At 36.0% G+C, this 16,358-nt stretch overlaps 1 protein-coding gene and 1 non-coding gene across 2 annotated transcripts; one reads left to right on the forward strand and one right to left on the reverse strand.

Moving 5' to 3' along the window:
* Nucleotides 1-2,960: 2,960 nt before the first annotated feature.
* Nucleotides 2,961-9,633, reverse strand: LOC149497691 (uncharacterized). Its single transcript, XM_089719255.1, has 5 exons — nt 9,427-9,633; nt 4,484-8,261; nt 4,042-4,165; nt 3,351-3,876; nt 2,961-3,083 (listed from the first exon to the last, which is right to left on the reverse strand). The coding sequence occupies exons 1-5, from the start codon at nt 9,631-9,633 to the stop codon at nt 2,961-2,963; spliced, it is 4,758 nt and encodes a 1,585-aa protein (XP_089575381.1).
* LOC149497692 (small nucleolar RNA R71) lies at nt 7,636-7,742 on the forward strand. Its single transcript, XR_016320311.1, has one exon. It is a non-coding gene; the product is annotated as a small nucleolar RNA R71 (small nucleolar RNA).
* Nucleotides 9,634-16,358: the final 6,725 nt, after the last annotated feature.

The following is a 16,358-nucleotide window of genomic DNA, read 5'->3' on the forward strand; positions in this document are numbered from 1 at the left end:
AAATAGCAAAATAAAAAAAAATATAAAGTATAAGAAATCTAGCCATTTTAAGAAATGAGATAGGCAATCCTCCATCCCTAGAATGCAAAGAATAGGAAGTACTTTAGATAGCATACATGTATTGTTTCTTATCTCAAGGCATTTTTAGGTAGTTTTATTTACATCTCACTAAGTGGTTGCATTTTATGCTCCATACCACTTCATTTCTTTATTTTTTTCTTTTCTTTTTCTTTTTCTTTTGTGGTTGCATTTTATGCTCCATACCACAATTTTTTTTCTTTTGCTATCATTTTTCTTTTGCTCTTATTTTTATTCAAGGCATGTGGGAATGTTAATGATAAGTGGTTGTATTTTATGCTCCATACCACTTCATTTTGGAACGGATTTTCCGTTATTCCCTCTATCGTATATTTTTCTCTCTTGAACATACCTTCATCCTTTATTGACTTGAAACATACAAGTTTTTAATTTCTTCCTATTCTTCATTCAAGTTAGGAATCAAGCTTCTCTAAAAAGATAATGTCTAGATAATTAACTAAAGATTAAAATATGCTACATGAAAAGTTTAAAATGTCATATGTAATATATTAATACTTAAGTTCATATAAGCATTCAATCTCTTTAATCATGGTATATTATTCAAGACTTCTATTTCAATAAGCAAAATACAAACAAATCAACATGTAGAGACTAAAACATTAAACTAAGGCAAAGAAGTTGACTTTTTAATTGTCACACTCTTTTTTTTTTTTTTTTTATATTATAAACTTGTCATACTTATATATAAAATGAAAATGAAAAATTAATTGAGATAATGAAAATGGAAGTCTCCCCCACACTTAAAAGACACAATGTCCTCATTGTGTGAGGGGAAATGCAAATAAAACACAACACATGCATAAACACACAAACAAATACTAAAAATAGAAAGAAAAACTTAAAGGGAAACAGAAAAACCTTAGGCCTCCGGAGAACCTGGAGGCGATGGAGTGAACTCGATGTGTTGATGGTGGAAATATTTCATCCACTTCCGCTCCATCCGTTCGTGGTTTTTCTGGATTGTATGCAGTTTTTGTCCCATGTCAAGAACAGTAATTTGCAAGGTTTCTTGCGATTGTTGTAAAGCTTCCACTTTACTCAACACTTGTTTCCACCCGGCAACTTCATCTTCTTCTTCTTCCGCATGAGAAGATGATGTGATCGGTGCTTTGCCCTTCCGCTGTCTTTGCATTTGTGCCTCAGAGGTGCCGTCAGTACGATCGCTTTGCCCGATTCTTGTTTCCCATGGCTTCCAACGATAGTTAACTGTATTGCCAGTTTTTACTTCTTCAACTAAACCTGCCCTTTTCAAGAATGCGCCATCCATATATCGAAAAGTGTCTGTAGGCTGGGGCTGATAAGGTGGAATAGGCATCCGAGCAATATGTACCAAGATAGGCGCCAGACTACCCACTCCTAAAGTAACTTTGCCTTGATGACGAGAGGCATTGTATATTGTATCGAGTATTATTCCTGCAACGTCCACTCGTTTTCCCTGCAAAATACAGTCCAAAATAAACAAGTCTCTTGTTTGGACTTTGGATGCTTCCACCAGTCCAAACAAGGCATAACACAAATACTTTTGCAGATATAAAATACTCTCATCTTTTATCCATTTATTTCCAGAATTTCGTAGGGTAAAAGTTGATTGCCCTGTTAGTTTTTCCCAAACGGAAGATGCATTCCATTCTTTCGGTTTAAGAGGACATAATCTGTTGGGAAATCCTAACCATTCATGCATTTGATCATATCCCACAGTTAATTCTTCTCCATCCACTCTAAATTTGATGGCCATTTGATCTTCATCCACCCAATCAATAGTAGTTAGTAACTCTAAACTTAATTTAGCATTTTCAGGAATTTGTAATTGACTAAATTTTTCAAAATTTAGAGTTTTCAAATATTCCTGTACTTTCTCTAAAATACCAGTATTTTGTAAAAAGGTTGGGTCTAGAAGATACAAACCTGTGAAAGTGCACTTGGCTAGGCGTGTGTAGCGTTCTCCTTCTGCTATAGTATATATGGGGAAAGGAGCCTTATATCTGGTGGCCAAATCCTTTCGTGCTGGTGCAGAGGAGGAAGATCCTTCATTGTTCTTCCTAGCCTTTTGCTTAAATGGCATGGTGTGAGTGTGGATGGAGTTATTTGTTGCTCAAGATATGTAGAAAAGAGGGTTGCTGGGAATTGGTTTTGTAGTGACAGAGTTTGGGGGTTTGTAAAGAAGGGACTTGAATTTCTTATATAGATGAATTGGGGGAAGGATAGGGTTGAGTAGTTAATGGGGAAGTTGAAAAGGAAGAGTTTTGATTGGATTTGAAAGGGTACTTACAGTTTTTCGCAGGTTTGAATGCCTTGGGAAGGAGAAGAATTGATTGGAATGTGAGAGGGCAGTTGAGAATTTCTGACCGTTAGGAAGTTGCGCCAAAAATTTGTGGAATCGCGCCAGGAATTTTTCTGGAGTCGCGATCGCATCCGAAAATTCGCGTTCGCGAATGGTTCTCGCCTTGCCTCTGTCCTCTGTTGTGCCCTAATCGCGCTCGTGCTTAGTATTATCGCGATTGCGAGATTGAATCTTTGTGCTTCTGACTTATTTTGCAAAAATTTGTGCTCGCGCAGATATATGTCGCGATCGCGATTTTGATCCGGAAGCTTTTGACTTCTTTTGTGGAGTAGTCGCGCTCGCGCAGAGTAATGTCGCGATCGCGAGTTTTGTTTTAAAACGCTTCTGTCTCTTTTTTGCAACATTCGCGATCGCGCGTCATTTATTCGCGCTCGCGAATTTTGGTTTCCTGCAAAATAAATTACCTGCATACTTCACTTTTGATGAGTTTCCGATATTTTTTTTTATATATATGAAGGTAATATAAAATAAATAAAATAATAAGTTATAATAAAAAAAGTATATTATTTAGTTATTGATATTATACATACCTATTTTGATTCTGTCCATTGACCATAAATGTGGAACCATTAGATAGATTCTTCAATTCTAATGCTCCATGTTCCATAACTTTGATTACTTCAAATGGTCCACTCCATCTGGACTTCAATTTTCCAGGAAATAGGCGTAATCTTGAATTAAATAATAACACCTGGTCTCCTTCTTTAAATGATTTGATTCGAATTTGATTATCATGCCATTTCTTAGTTCTTTCCTTATATAACTTGGCATTTTCATATGCTAATAATCTGATCTCATCAAGTTCATTCAACTGAAGTTTCCTTTTGTAACCAGCCTTTCTTAAATCAAAATTCAAAGACTTTATTGCCCAATATGCTTTGTATTCCAATTCTAGGGGTAGGTGACATGCCTTACCATAGATTAAACGATATGGAGACATCCCAATTGGTGTCTTAAATGCTGTTCTATACGCCCAAAGTGCATCATCGAGTTTAAGTGACCAATCCTTACGTGATGAATTGATTGTTTTTTCCAAAATCCACTTAAGCTCACGGTTGGAGATTTCCACTTGACCGCTAGTTTGTGGATGATACGGAGTAGATACCTTGTGATGTACTCCATATTTCCTCAAAAGACTTTCAAATGATCTATTTAAAAAGTGTGTACCTCCATCACTTATGATTGCTCTGGGAACCCCAAATCTGGTAAATAATGCTTTTAAGAATTTTACCACTATATTTGCGTTGTTTGTGACACAAGCTTGTGCTTCCACCCACTTGGAAACGTAGTCAACAGCTACTAAGATATAACTTTTACCTTGTGAAATAGGGAATGGTCCCATGAAGTCGATTCCCCATACATCGAATATCTCTACCTCGAGTATGTTGGATAAAGGCATTTCATCTTTTCGACTTATGTTGCCAACCCGTTGACACCTGTCACAATGAGAGACAAATATACGAGCATCGTGGAATAGAGTGGGCCAATAAAAGCCACTTTCCAAAACCTTTGAAGCAGTTCTATTTGCTCCATGATGCCCTCCATATGGACTAGAGTGACAATGCATAAGTATATCTTGTATTTCTGTTTCCCCTACACACCTTCTAATCATACCGTCCATACATATCTTGAACAAGAATGGTTCGTCCCATAAGAAATTTTTAGCATCTGCATAGAACTTCTTCTTTTGTGCATAAGTCATATCTGGAGGTATGATGTTAGAAGCTAGAAAATTTGCAATGTCAGCATACCAAGGTGTGTGAACATGTTGTACTAACATCAAATTCTCATCTGGAAAACTTTCATTTATAATTGTAGTTTCTCCTATTGGTCCTTCTTCATTTTCCAGACGTGATAAATGATCAGCAACTAAATTTTCAGAACCCTTTTTATCTCTAATTTCAATGTCAAATTCTTATAATAATAATACCCATCGAATAAGACGTGGTTTTGCATCTTTTTTAGCAAACAGGTATTTTAATGCAGAATGATCAGTATAGATTATGACTTTGGCTCCTAACAAGTATGATCTGAATTTATCACATGCATATACTACAGCCAACATTTCCTTCTCAGTAGTTGTATAATTCATTTGAGTACTAGTTAGAACATGGCTAGCATAGTATATCACATGCAACTTTTTCTCATGTCTTTGGCCCAATACACAACCAACAGCAACATCACTAGCATCACACATTATTTCAAATGGTAATCCCCAATTGGGTTTTGCTATAATAGGTGCACTTACTAATGCCTTCTTTAAAGTTTTAAAAGCTTCCAAACATTCTGGAGAAAAATCAAAAGATGCATCTTTAACAAGTAAGTTAGTTAGAGGCTTAGCAATGATAGAAAAATTTTTTATAAATCTTCTATAAAATCCTGCATGGCCTAGAAAAGATCTTATACCTTTAACCGTAGTAGGAGGAGGTAACTTTTCTATGGCTTCTATCTTTGCCCTATCTGTCTGGATTCCTTCCTTACTTATTTTGTGCCCTAAAACAATACCCTTATCAACCATAAAGTGGCATTTCTCCCAATTCAAAACCAAGTTAGCACTTTCACATCTTGACAATACAAGATCTAGATTTTTCAAACAATCTTCAAATGAATCACCATACACAGAAAAGTCATCCATAAAGACATCCATAATTTCTTCTATGTAATCATTAAAAATCGCGGTCATGCAGCGTTGAAATGTTGCAGGTGCATTGCATAATCCAAAAGGCATGCGCCTATATGCAAATGTACCAAATGGACAAGTAAATGTGGTCTTCTCTTGGTCATTCGGAAAGATATAAATCTGAAAATATCCCGAATATCCATCGAGAAAACAATAGAAAGCATGACCAACAATTCTTTCTAACATTTGATCTATGAATGGTAACGGAAAATGATCTTTTCTTATGGCTGAATTAAGTTTTCTATAATCAATACATACCCTCCAACCTGTAGTGGTCCTAGTAGGAATTAGTTCACCATCTTCATTTTTTACTACAGTCATTCCTCCCTTTTTAGGCACACATTGGATTGGACTAACCCATTGGCTATCCGAAATGGGGTATATTATTCCTGCATCTAGCAATTTGATAATTTCTTTCTTCACTACTTCTTTCATATTAGGATTAAGTCTCCTTTGTCTTTCTGCCTTAGGTATATGTCCATCCTTAAGATTGATATAATGCATGACTCGATTTCGACTTATCCCCTTAAGATCAGAAATTTGCCATCCTATACTCTTAATCCTATTTCTAACAATTTTTAACAAGTCATTTTCTTGATCTATAGTTAATTTGTTAGAAATAATTATAGGAAGAGTGTGATCTTTACCTAAGAAAGCATATCGTAGATGATTCGGTAACTCTTTAAGATCTACTGTTGGTGGAACTTCAATTGATGGTGGTAAAGGCTCATGCTCCCTAAGTAACATTTCAGGTCTTAAATTTATAAACTCCTTTTCTTCATTATGGACATTTTCTTCCTCAAAATTTTCCTTATCTTCCAAAGCAAACATTTCTTGTATGCAGACATCAACTACATCAATTCTCATGCAATTCCCCTCATCCATAGGATATTTCATGGCTTTATCTATATGAAATTCAATGACATCATCACCTATCCTAAGGACTAATTTTCCTTCTGAAACATCAATTAATGCCCTCCCTGTGTTCATAAATGGTCTTCCTAAAATAAGAGGACAATTTTCATCATAAACAAAGTCAAGTATGAAAAAATCAGTTGGAAATATAAATTGATCAACCTTAACAAGCACATCCTCAATGATACAATAAGGTCTTTTAATAGTTTGGTCAGCAAGTTGTAAAACCATATTAGTTCTCTTAACTTCATCTTCTAATCCCAATTTCTTAAAAAGAGATAATGGCATTAAATTAATACTTGCTCCTAAATCACAAAGACATCTAGGAAAATCTACTTTACCTAATTTGCATGGTATAGTGAAACTCCCTGGATCTTTGAGTTTAGTAGGTAACTTACTTGAGATTATGGAACTGCAATCCTCAGTTAGAGTGACTGTTGACACATCTTCCCAACTACGTTTCTTTGAGATCAATTCTTTAAGGAACTTACCGTAATTTGGAATTTGTGTGATAGCTTCCATAAGTGACATGTTGATATGCAAATTTTTCAGTTTATCAATAAAATTTAAGAACTGCTTATCTTGCTCCTGCTTCTTGAGCCTTTGCAGAAAAGGTGGCCTAGATTGATAAATTTTAACGTTGTCCTTCTCCGTGTCCTTTCCTTTTTCTTGTCCTCTTGATCCTGCACTATTTTCCTCAATGCTCGGTTTACAAACCGGCTCCACATTTGCATTATTCAAAACATTAATATCAGTACCCGAAGGAACTATTTTATCTACTATTTTTCCACTTCGCAAGGCAATGGCACTTACATTCTCCCTAGGATTCTTTTCTGTGTTACTAGGAAGATTTCCCACTTCACGTGAGGAAATAGCACTTGCAAGTTGCCCTACTTGTACCTCCAAGTTATGTATAGATGATGAATGATTTTTGAATAACTTATCAAACTTTGATTCTAACCATTTAAAGCTATCATCCTGACTACTCATCTTTTGGTTAAATCCCTCCAGAAATTTATCAATTTTATTAGTCAATTGTCCCAGTCTATCTTGATATTGACTACCCTGATTGCCTCTATCCTGATTGCCTCTATCCTGATTATCATGATTTCTCCAAAAAGAGTTATGATAATTACGATTTTCAGCATTATAAGTATTTGAATATGGACCACGAACTTGTCCTTGGACATAATTCACTTGTTCCTCCATAACCAGATGCTTATAATTACATTCATTTGACACATGCCCATTTTGACCGCAATTGTCACAAATAAGAGATGTTGATTTACTTATGTTTAAGTTATCAATTTTATAAGACAAAGTAGAAATCTGTGCTTGCATCATAGTTAAGGGGTCTAATTCATGCACTTTCTTTGCTGAATTTTTTGAAGAAGAAGAAGACTCATTACTAACAGTAGAATGACTTACCTGAACCCTTTCAGTTGGCCATATGCTATTGTTGTTGGCCATTTCTTCTAGTAACTCAATTGCATCATTAGTAGTCTTCTTCATTAATGATCCTCCTGCCATAGCATCTATAGTTCCCCTTGTAGATGGTGTTACCCCATTGTAGAAGGTTTGAATCAATATATTTTGGGGAAGGCCATGGTGTGGGCAAACTCGTTGGAGTTCTTTGTAGCGATCCCATGCCTCATATAAGGATTCATTTTCATGTTGGGTAAATGAGGTTATTTCTTTGATAAGCCTAGCGGTTTTTGCTAGTGGGAAGTATTTAGACAGGAAGGCTTGGGCTAATTCTTCCCATGTAGTGATAGAGTTTGGTGGTAATGAATTTAACCAAGCTTTTGCCTTGTCTTTCAATGTGAAAGGAAATAGACGTAGCTTGATAGCATCTGCTGGTACTGAATTCACCTTGAATGTATCACAGATCTCAAGAAAACTGGCTATATGCGAATTAGGATCCTCATTTGGCAATCCGTAGAACTGAACACTATTTTGAAGCATTTGTAATAAAGCAGGTTTAATCTCAAACTGGTTAGCATTCACCGGTGGATGTACTACTCCCTTTTGTGAACCATTTAAACTTGGAGTAACAAAGTCCATCAACCTCTGTGGCGGATTTCCATCACCCATGATTCTTGAATTTCTTCTTTTCTTCTTCTTTTTTCGTTGTGAAAGGAATTGTTCAATCTCAGGCTGATAATCCTCCAATTCACTATTTGAAGATCTGGTACTTGGCATATGAGTTATGTAACCGATGTGTTCCTGCAAAATTTTGAATCAACTATAAGTATGTATCTTAATTAAAACAAGCTGTAAATCATATATAAGAATATTTCGTTAAATGACAGAACACCGTTCCCCGGCAACGGCGCCAAAAACTTGTTGCGTCTCTTTTGAGTTCCCGCAAATATACGGATCGCAACGTAGTAATAAAAGATCGATCCCACGAGGAACGGGTTGAGTACACTTGCTACTTTATTCTTACTGATATGTTTACAGGAATACAAATATAAAATAGTTCTAAGGAATTTCTTATTTATTCTAGATCTAATGATTATTCAACTTCAGAGAATAATAGGCATTAAAATACTTAGAATAATTAATCATAAAGACAAATGTGTAGTAAAATACTTAGACTAATTAATTGTACACAGGATTTTCCTTTTCTATGCAAAAGCTTGTAATATTCAATAAAGAATCTCTTAATTACATATGGTATAATATAATTCAACTTCTCAGTATAGAATTATACTATCTATTATATATATTTCTATATATAATAGAATCCCTATCTTGTTAAATATTAAATCTAATCCTTATTCTTTGATTATTTCAATAAGACAGATTTAATTTCAACAGGAATAAGTAACATATGCATATGTAAATCCAACTCAATGAATTAAATCTCTTTGATCTTTACTAAACTATTTCCTTCTGAGAATATAATCTAGTAACTTTGATTAAACAAAGATCAAAAGATAACTTAAGGAATTTTTATTGAATACTACCAATTAAAATTGTTGCTTTGTATAGAAGAATTATGAAGACCAACATACAACAAGTCTAATAAACAAGAGAAAGATAGAAGTAATCAAAGTCAAGCCTCTTGGAGGGCGTCACACCTCGAGGAACTTATTGGTGTTCTTGGCACAATCAATAACAAGTGACTTTCGTCAATCTTGCTCTAAGTACTACTAACACACTTCTCCTAATACAATCTAAATATTTTTGTCAATCTAACTCTGAAATATGAATCAATTCTGTATATCTGTCTCTTCACTTTGATTGCTATTTATAGAGGAGGAGAGTGATGGTGGTTTTGGTAGTGATTGGTTGGCCAAGAGGTGCTTGAGGTGACTTCTCTTGGGAAGAGTCCCGACCTGTGCATAGAAAGATATGATTTTTCTGATGAAAAGGCATCAATTACATCTTCTGGAAATCTTGACTCGCGCTCGCGCATATGAAAATCGCGCTCGCGACTTCGGCTCCAAGTGCTTCTGTCTCTCAAAAGTTCTTTCTCGCGCCCGCGTATATGAATATCGCGCTCTCGACTTTTGCTGGCAATCCTTCTGACTCTCAGGAGTGCTTCTCGCGCCCGCGCAGATGAAAGGCGCGCTCGCATCTTCTGGTCCATTTGCTTTTGACACTCAGATCTGCTTGTCGCGCCCGCGCAGATGGAAGGTGCGCTCGCGAGTTTTTCTTGCAAATCTTCTGACTCTCTTTTCTAATTGTCGCGCTCGCGCTTGTGAATGTCGCGCTCGCGAATTGGGCATTTTTCTTTGTGGAGACTTGCTTCGTGGCGCGAGGGCTGGATTAAAGATTTCTTCCATCTTTTTAACTTGTTTTGACCCTATTTTTGTATAGAACAAGTCTTTGCTCCAACTTTGTTCCTGCAATTCACTTTAAAACAAAACAACACGAACAAACGTAAAATGTACAAAAACAATCATGCATTCATGCAATTTATATCGAAATAACATAACAAGATTTGCCCGCTTTGCGAGGCTATCATATAACAAGAGCAAACAGAATCGGGTGCACCTTAGAGGAAGTAACTAAGGCTTTTAACTATATGCATTGGCTTTGGTCTTATTAGGCTTAACAAAGTCTGGGTTCCGCAAACAGGATTCGGGCTTTGTTGGGCCTACTCCTTTTGACGTACCTTTGAGGTACTAGGCTTGCGGTTGGTAGTAATGTTAATTCTCGGATGGATGCACCTAAATCACATGGTCTAGGCTAGATCCACCGTCAAACTTAACACCAGTACTGAAGGGTAGTATGGGTAGAATGAGGTGAGAAGAGAGAAATGCGAATGAATGCCAAAAATCCTAGAAAGAAAAGGAAAGCAACTAAACACATACGGACGATTAATAATTTTCCATCGGCTTTTCTAACCAATTTTATTTCAAAAGTAGGCTTTTTAGAGTCAATTCCTAATTGCAACCACTACATTGTTTATTAAAAACAACCGGGGATTAGTGGGTGCAAAATCCCCAGTGAAGTCGCCAAACTGTTTTCGCCAAAATCCCAACCCCGGAAGGATCCCGAAAAACATCTTTTTTATTTATTGTTTTATTTTGGAAAAAGGTGATAAAAATCTTTTTTGGATATGCGATGTCGATAAATCGGTCTTATAAATTATTTTAATCGCCACCTATTATTTCGGCAATGGGACCGTCTCCAATTTTAATTTTATTAAATGATTCCATTTAACCCATTTTTATTCAAGGCCTATTATTTAGAAAAACTGGTCAGGCGAACCAATGAGGTTCTAGGTAAGGGAATTGGGTACGTTGGCCCGTTGGAAGCCGACGCCCGGAGAACCGGCCTCTTTTAACCTACAATTTCTAATTTATTTTAATTTTAGAAAAGCCAATTTATTTAATTAAACCCCAACCCGATTGAATCGAACCGAGTTCCTATGTGGAAAATTAATTAATCGTCCCAATCAAATCTAATTATCACATAGCAATTATTCAAATCGAAGCAATTAAATCAAAGCGATCAAACCAAATAAAAAGACCCGCTCTTGCCTTATGGTTAAAGGCGGGCAACAAACCGAACCGAAAATATTAAATCAAATAAATAAATGACCCGCTCTTGCCTTATGGTTCAAGGCGGGCAACAAACGGAACCTAAAATATATTCTACCCGATTTAAATCCAACCCATAAACCCAAAATCATGCATATTTATTATTTAACACTAGAAATGCAAATTGTTAATAAACATACAAATTAATCTTAAATATAAATAAATCAACAAACTTAATTTTATTTTTCATTTTAACATAAATTGCAAAATTCATATAAATAAACACATAAAATTACATTTTAGTATTCTAAGTTTATTTAAACTGTGATCTGTTCATAATTGGACATTTTCAAATTTATTGAAGAAATTAGGTTTTATTTTCGTATAAAATTTATTTTATTTTTTTATTTTTTTTATTTTTCTGAAAAAATCGATGAACAGTCGCGTGACGCAACTGTTCTTGGATGAACAGTCGCGTGACACGACCGTTCTTCATGAGCCGTGAATAGTGAACAGTGAATAGTGCACAGTGAATAGTGCACAGTCGCGTGACGCAACTGCACAGTCGCGTGACGCAACTGTTCTTGGATGAACAGTTGCGTGACACAACTGTTCTTCCAGGAACAGTTGCGTGACGCAACTGTTCTTGGATGAACAGTTACGTGACGCAGCTGTTCATCCAGGAACAGTTGCGTGATGCACTGTCCTAGCCCAGAATTCATTTTTAAATGTTTTATTACATTATTTCTTACTTAAATACGATTTAAAGACATATAAAATGGCCAAATATGAACAAAATATAATTTAAAGAAACTTAGATTACTAAAACCACAAAAATATTACTAAAATCACAAAAATATATAGAAAATACAAAGAATGTTAAGGAAATTACCTAATCCTCAGATTGATGCTTGCAAATGGATCAAATCTCTTAACAAATGATAGTTAAGATTTCCAGAAGCTTTTGTTTCCAAGGATTTAATTGTGGTTTCTTTATAGTGTGTTTTTTAGGGTTTCAAAATCGTGTTCTTCTTCCTTTTTTTTTCCTTCTTTTCTCCTGCCTCTCTCTTCTCTTTTTTTTGTCAAAATTGTGAGAAAGAGATGTATTTATAGGGTAGGTCAAGACACAGCTGCGTCACGCTACTGTAGCTGCGTGACGCTACTGTAGCTGCGTCACGCTACTGTAGATGCGTCGAGCTACTCATTTGTTGAACCGTGATGAACAGTGATGAATAGTGATGAACAGTGATGAACAGTGAAGAACAGTTGCGTGACGCAACGCAGTTGTTCCTGCGTGACGCAGCTATGACTCAGCCAACTTTTCAACATCATTTTTAATTTAAATCCTTGGATTAAAAGACTTCTAGATAGCATTAACCCATTCATTTTGCATCCTCATTTCCTCATTGGATCAGGCGGGGCATAAAAAACACGCGTCAACAGAAATGATGTAAATAAATTACTTGAAAACGAATTCTGGGCCAGAACAGGTGCATCACACAACTGTTCCTGGATAAACAGTTGCGTCACGCAGCTGTTCATCCAAGAACAGCTGCGTCACGCAACTGTTCATCACTGTTCACTATTCATCACTGTTCATCCGATTTCCAAAAATAATAAAAATAATAATAATAATAAAAATAATAAATTTTGCACAAAAATAAAGTTTAATTTCTTCAATAAATCTGAGAATGCCCAACTATGAACAGATTATAATTTAATTGAGCTTAAAATACTAAAACGGGATTATATATATTTATTTGTATGAATTTTATTATTTTTGGTTGAATGCAAAATGAAATTAAATTAAAAATCAAAAAATAATAATTAAAATGTGATTTAGTTGTTAAATAATAATTATGCATGATTTTGATTCTTGTGTTTGGATTTAATTTTGAATCGGGACTTTTATTTATTCGATTTATATATTTTGGATTCGGTTTGTTACCCGCCTTTAACCATAAGGCAAGAGCGGGTCTTTTATGTATTTGATTTATTCTTCGGTTTGTTGCCCGCCTTTAATCATAAGGCAAGAGCGGGTCTTTTATTTGTTTGATTTAATTACTTTGATTTGAATGCTTGTTATGTGATAATTAGATTTGATTGGGACGATTAAATAATTTTCCACATAAGAACTCGGTCCGATTCATTTGGGTTGGGTTTAAATAAATAAATAGTTTGGCTTTTTCTAACTAAAATAAATTAGAAATCATAGGTTAATAGAGGCTGGTTTTCTGGGCATCAGCTTCCAATGGGCCGACGTACCCAATTCCCTTACCCAGGATCGCATTGGTGCGCCTGACCAGTCTTTTAAAATAATTTGGCCTTAAAACAAAATTGGGTTTAAAATGGAGTCGCTTTTATAAAAACGGTCCCATTGCCTAAACAATGGGTTGCGACTCAAAATTGTTTATAAGACCGATTTATCGGCATCGCATCCAAATAAAAATATTTTATCAAAAATCACAAAAAGGATGTTTTCGGGTCCTTCGGGGGGATTTGGGCGAAAACAGATTGGCGACTTCACTGTGGATTTAGCCCGCTAATCTCCGATTATTTTTTTTAATAATTAGTCGGCTATAATTAGGAATTAACTCTAAAACCTATGTTTTCTAAAATTGGAAATAAAATTGGTTAGAAAGCCGTTGGAAAATTCTTTAATCGTCCTTGTTTGTTTATTTGCTTTCCTTTATTATATTTTTGCTAAGTTCTTGCATCCATACTGCATTTCTTTCTTCTCATCACTTTCTACCCAAAATTATCCCTCGGTACTGTTGTTAACTTCGAAGGTAGATCCAGCTTAAACCATGTGTTTTAGGCACATCTATCCGAGAATTAGCAATTTTACCAACCGCAAGCCTAGTAACTTAAAGGTCCGTCACAAGGAGTAGGCCCATGAAAAACCCCGAATCCTGTTTGCGGAACCCAAACTTTGTAAAGCCCAATGGACTGTAGCCCATGCATGTAGTTAAAAGCCTTAGTCACTTTCCCTAAGGAAAACCTAGTCTGTTTGCTGTTGTTCTGTCGCATTCATTTCGAGAGTTTATATCGTCAATCTTAAAACCCCCTGCTGGTTGTCGAGATTAGACCAAATTCTAGGAAACAGAAGTCAGAATTATTGCCAACGGACTTCGTGTGTGGAAGAGATAAGGTTGGAAGGCATGCATTTCCCAACTCCCATTCCCTGTATATTATTAATTGTACATATGTTGTGACATTCATGCATCACATAACATTTTTTGTTTCAGCCATTCATTAATAAGAGCTAATTTTCAATATGGACGTTTGGTCTTGATTTTGAGAGTGGATCTCTAATTCGTTTTGAATATCATAATGCAATCATTTATAGTGAATTGATACCCGAAAGAAAAGGGAGTTATAAGGGGTTTACAATTCTTTTGAATTTTCATATTTCTAGCATTATTTGAAAGTGAGCCTGAGATTGCAAATTTTTGTAATTAATCAAAATGAGATCCTGCTTCGGACCATTTATTCCAAGGCAAAAAGTAAGGAAGCAAAAATAAATAAAATAATAATAATAAATATCCCACTTGGAAACTCTTTCATTCCAAGGCAAAAATTAAGGACTAAAGAGAGAAAATATCTGACTGTAAAATCCAAAAGGAAAGGTCGACGATAAATAATGCCGGAAATGTCTAAATATAATGTAAATTATTGCTATGTTATTCATACTGAATTCTAAATCCAGTCATAATAAAACGAGTTCTTATTTCCATACTGATTCTCGGCACATTAGATTTGTATTTCTCATCCTACGTGTTTATATTATTCATGCATACATGCAAAACCCCTTTAACTCAGGTCCTTTTTATTTATTAGCTAGAATTGATCCATCTCGGGAAATCACTTCGGGTGTGTGGCACCGACGTCCTGGTCAACGTCTAGTCAGAGTATCCCCAATCCCCGAGCATGCTTCGGTTAGTTCCGAGATTAGTTCAAGTTTGCCTGACACAATTTCCGGTTCAGATCAAGTCGTAGCTGAGATGGTTAATGGTAATGTGAATGAAACTGGCTTTTCTTCGGCTCAATTGAAGGCTATAACTGACATAATAGCCGCTGCTCTCGCCCAGGATAGGGCACAGAACCAAACTCCTCCTTCTTCAAGTGATCCACCATCTTCCCCTATAGTTGCAGAAAGGGAGACTCCGGAACCCACTATAGGTAATCAAACATCAGTCGGTAATGTTGGCTCGGCTGAGAAAGATCTAGTGAAATAATTAGCGGAACTAAAAGATAAGGTGGGGAAAATGTCTGTATTGAACTAAAAGGATCCAGTCACCAATTTTCACATGACTGAATATGTTCTGAAACCCACTAGTTCCACTTCCTTCAAGACCTTCAAGCATACCATATTCGAAGGGGATAACAACCCAAGATCTCATTTGTCAGAATTCATTCGAGTTGCTTAGATGAACCGATATGACGAAGAAGATGTATTTCGGGCATTCCCTCAGACATTACACATGAGTTACAGAAAATGGTATGATGGTTTGAACGGGGAAACACAAAGAGATTGGGTTAAACTTCAAACTGCTTTCCTCAAACATTTTAAAACGGATGACAATGATGAATTTGGTTTCCGTGATTTGGAGAGTTGGAAATAAGGGAAAGACGAGAGCTTCTCCGATTATTATAAAAGATGGAGAACAAAATTGTTTCTAGTTCAGACGAGGCCGAAGGATCAAGAATTGATTCGAATTTTCAGCCGGAGTTTGTTACCATACAACCTCTCGCTGATTTTTCCCTGGTACAGAGAGGCAGATTGAATATTGAAGAGCTGTATAATGAAGAGAAGAAGAAAACTCGAGGATTTGGTACTTACCGGTCTTCCTATAGTGATCATGGTAGAAATGTTGGTAACGCAGCTACAAACCAGTCAGGGAGTAGCAATTCTGTTGGTGCTGTCAACGAGAAAGTGAGAAGGGAATTTACTGATTTGGGTAGGCCCTTAAGCACAGTCATGAGATCCTACATCAAAAATGGAGTATTATCAAAGTTACCAATTAATTCATCCAAGCCTATTCAGGGGAGGTTTATCGATCAAGAGTGTGAATATCACCAGTGCAAGGGTCATTCTACTGATTATTGCTTCAAACTCAGACACGATATTCAAGACTTGATAGATAGTGGGAAGATCTCTAAGCCTTCGGAGCGTAGTAAGCCAAGCACGAGGAATAACCCTTTACTGCAATACCAGTATAATTATCCACCTCATAAGCCTGCAGCAGGCGGATCAATTAATGCAATTGGAAGTGGTTTGCCAGAAGAATTGGTATTGGCGGAGGCATAATGGGAAGAGAAAATG

The sequence above is a fragment of the Jatropha curcas genome, chromosome 3 (genome assembly GCF_041381405.1).
Source record: "Jatropha curcas cultivar XTBG-Jc1 chromosome 3, XTBG_Jcur_1.0, whole genome shotgun sequence".
NCBI classification, from domain to species: Eukaryota; Viridiplantae; Streptophyta; class Magnoliopsida; order Malpighiales; family Euphorbiaceae; genus Jatropha; species Jatropha curcas.

What these genes read in the sequence shown, in the direction of transcription:
- LOC149497691 (XM_089719255.1), bottom strand. Translation starts at nt 9,633, where the DNA reads ATGGACCAGAAGATGCGAGCGCGCCTTTCATCTGCGCGGGCGCGAGAA. An exon ending in AGTCAAGATTTCCAGAAGAT is followed by an intron (nt 8,262 to 9,426) that starts GTAATTGATGCC and finishes AAAATTTTGCAG; the next exon opens with GAACACATCGGTTACATAAC. An exon ending in ATCGTTTAATCTATGGTAAG is followed by an intron (nt 3,084 to 3,350) that starts GCATGTCACCTA and finishes GGAAAATTGAAG; the next exon opens with TCCAGATGGAGTGGACCATT.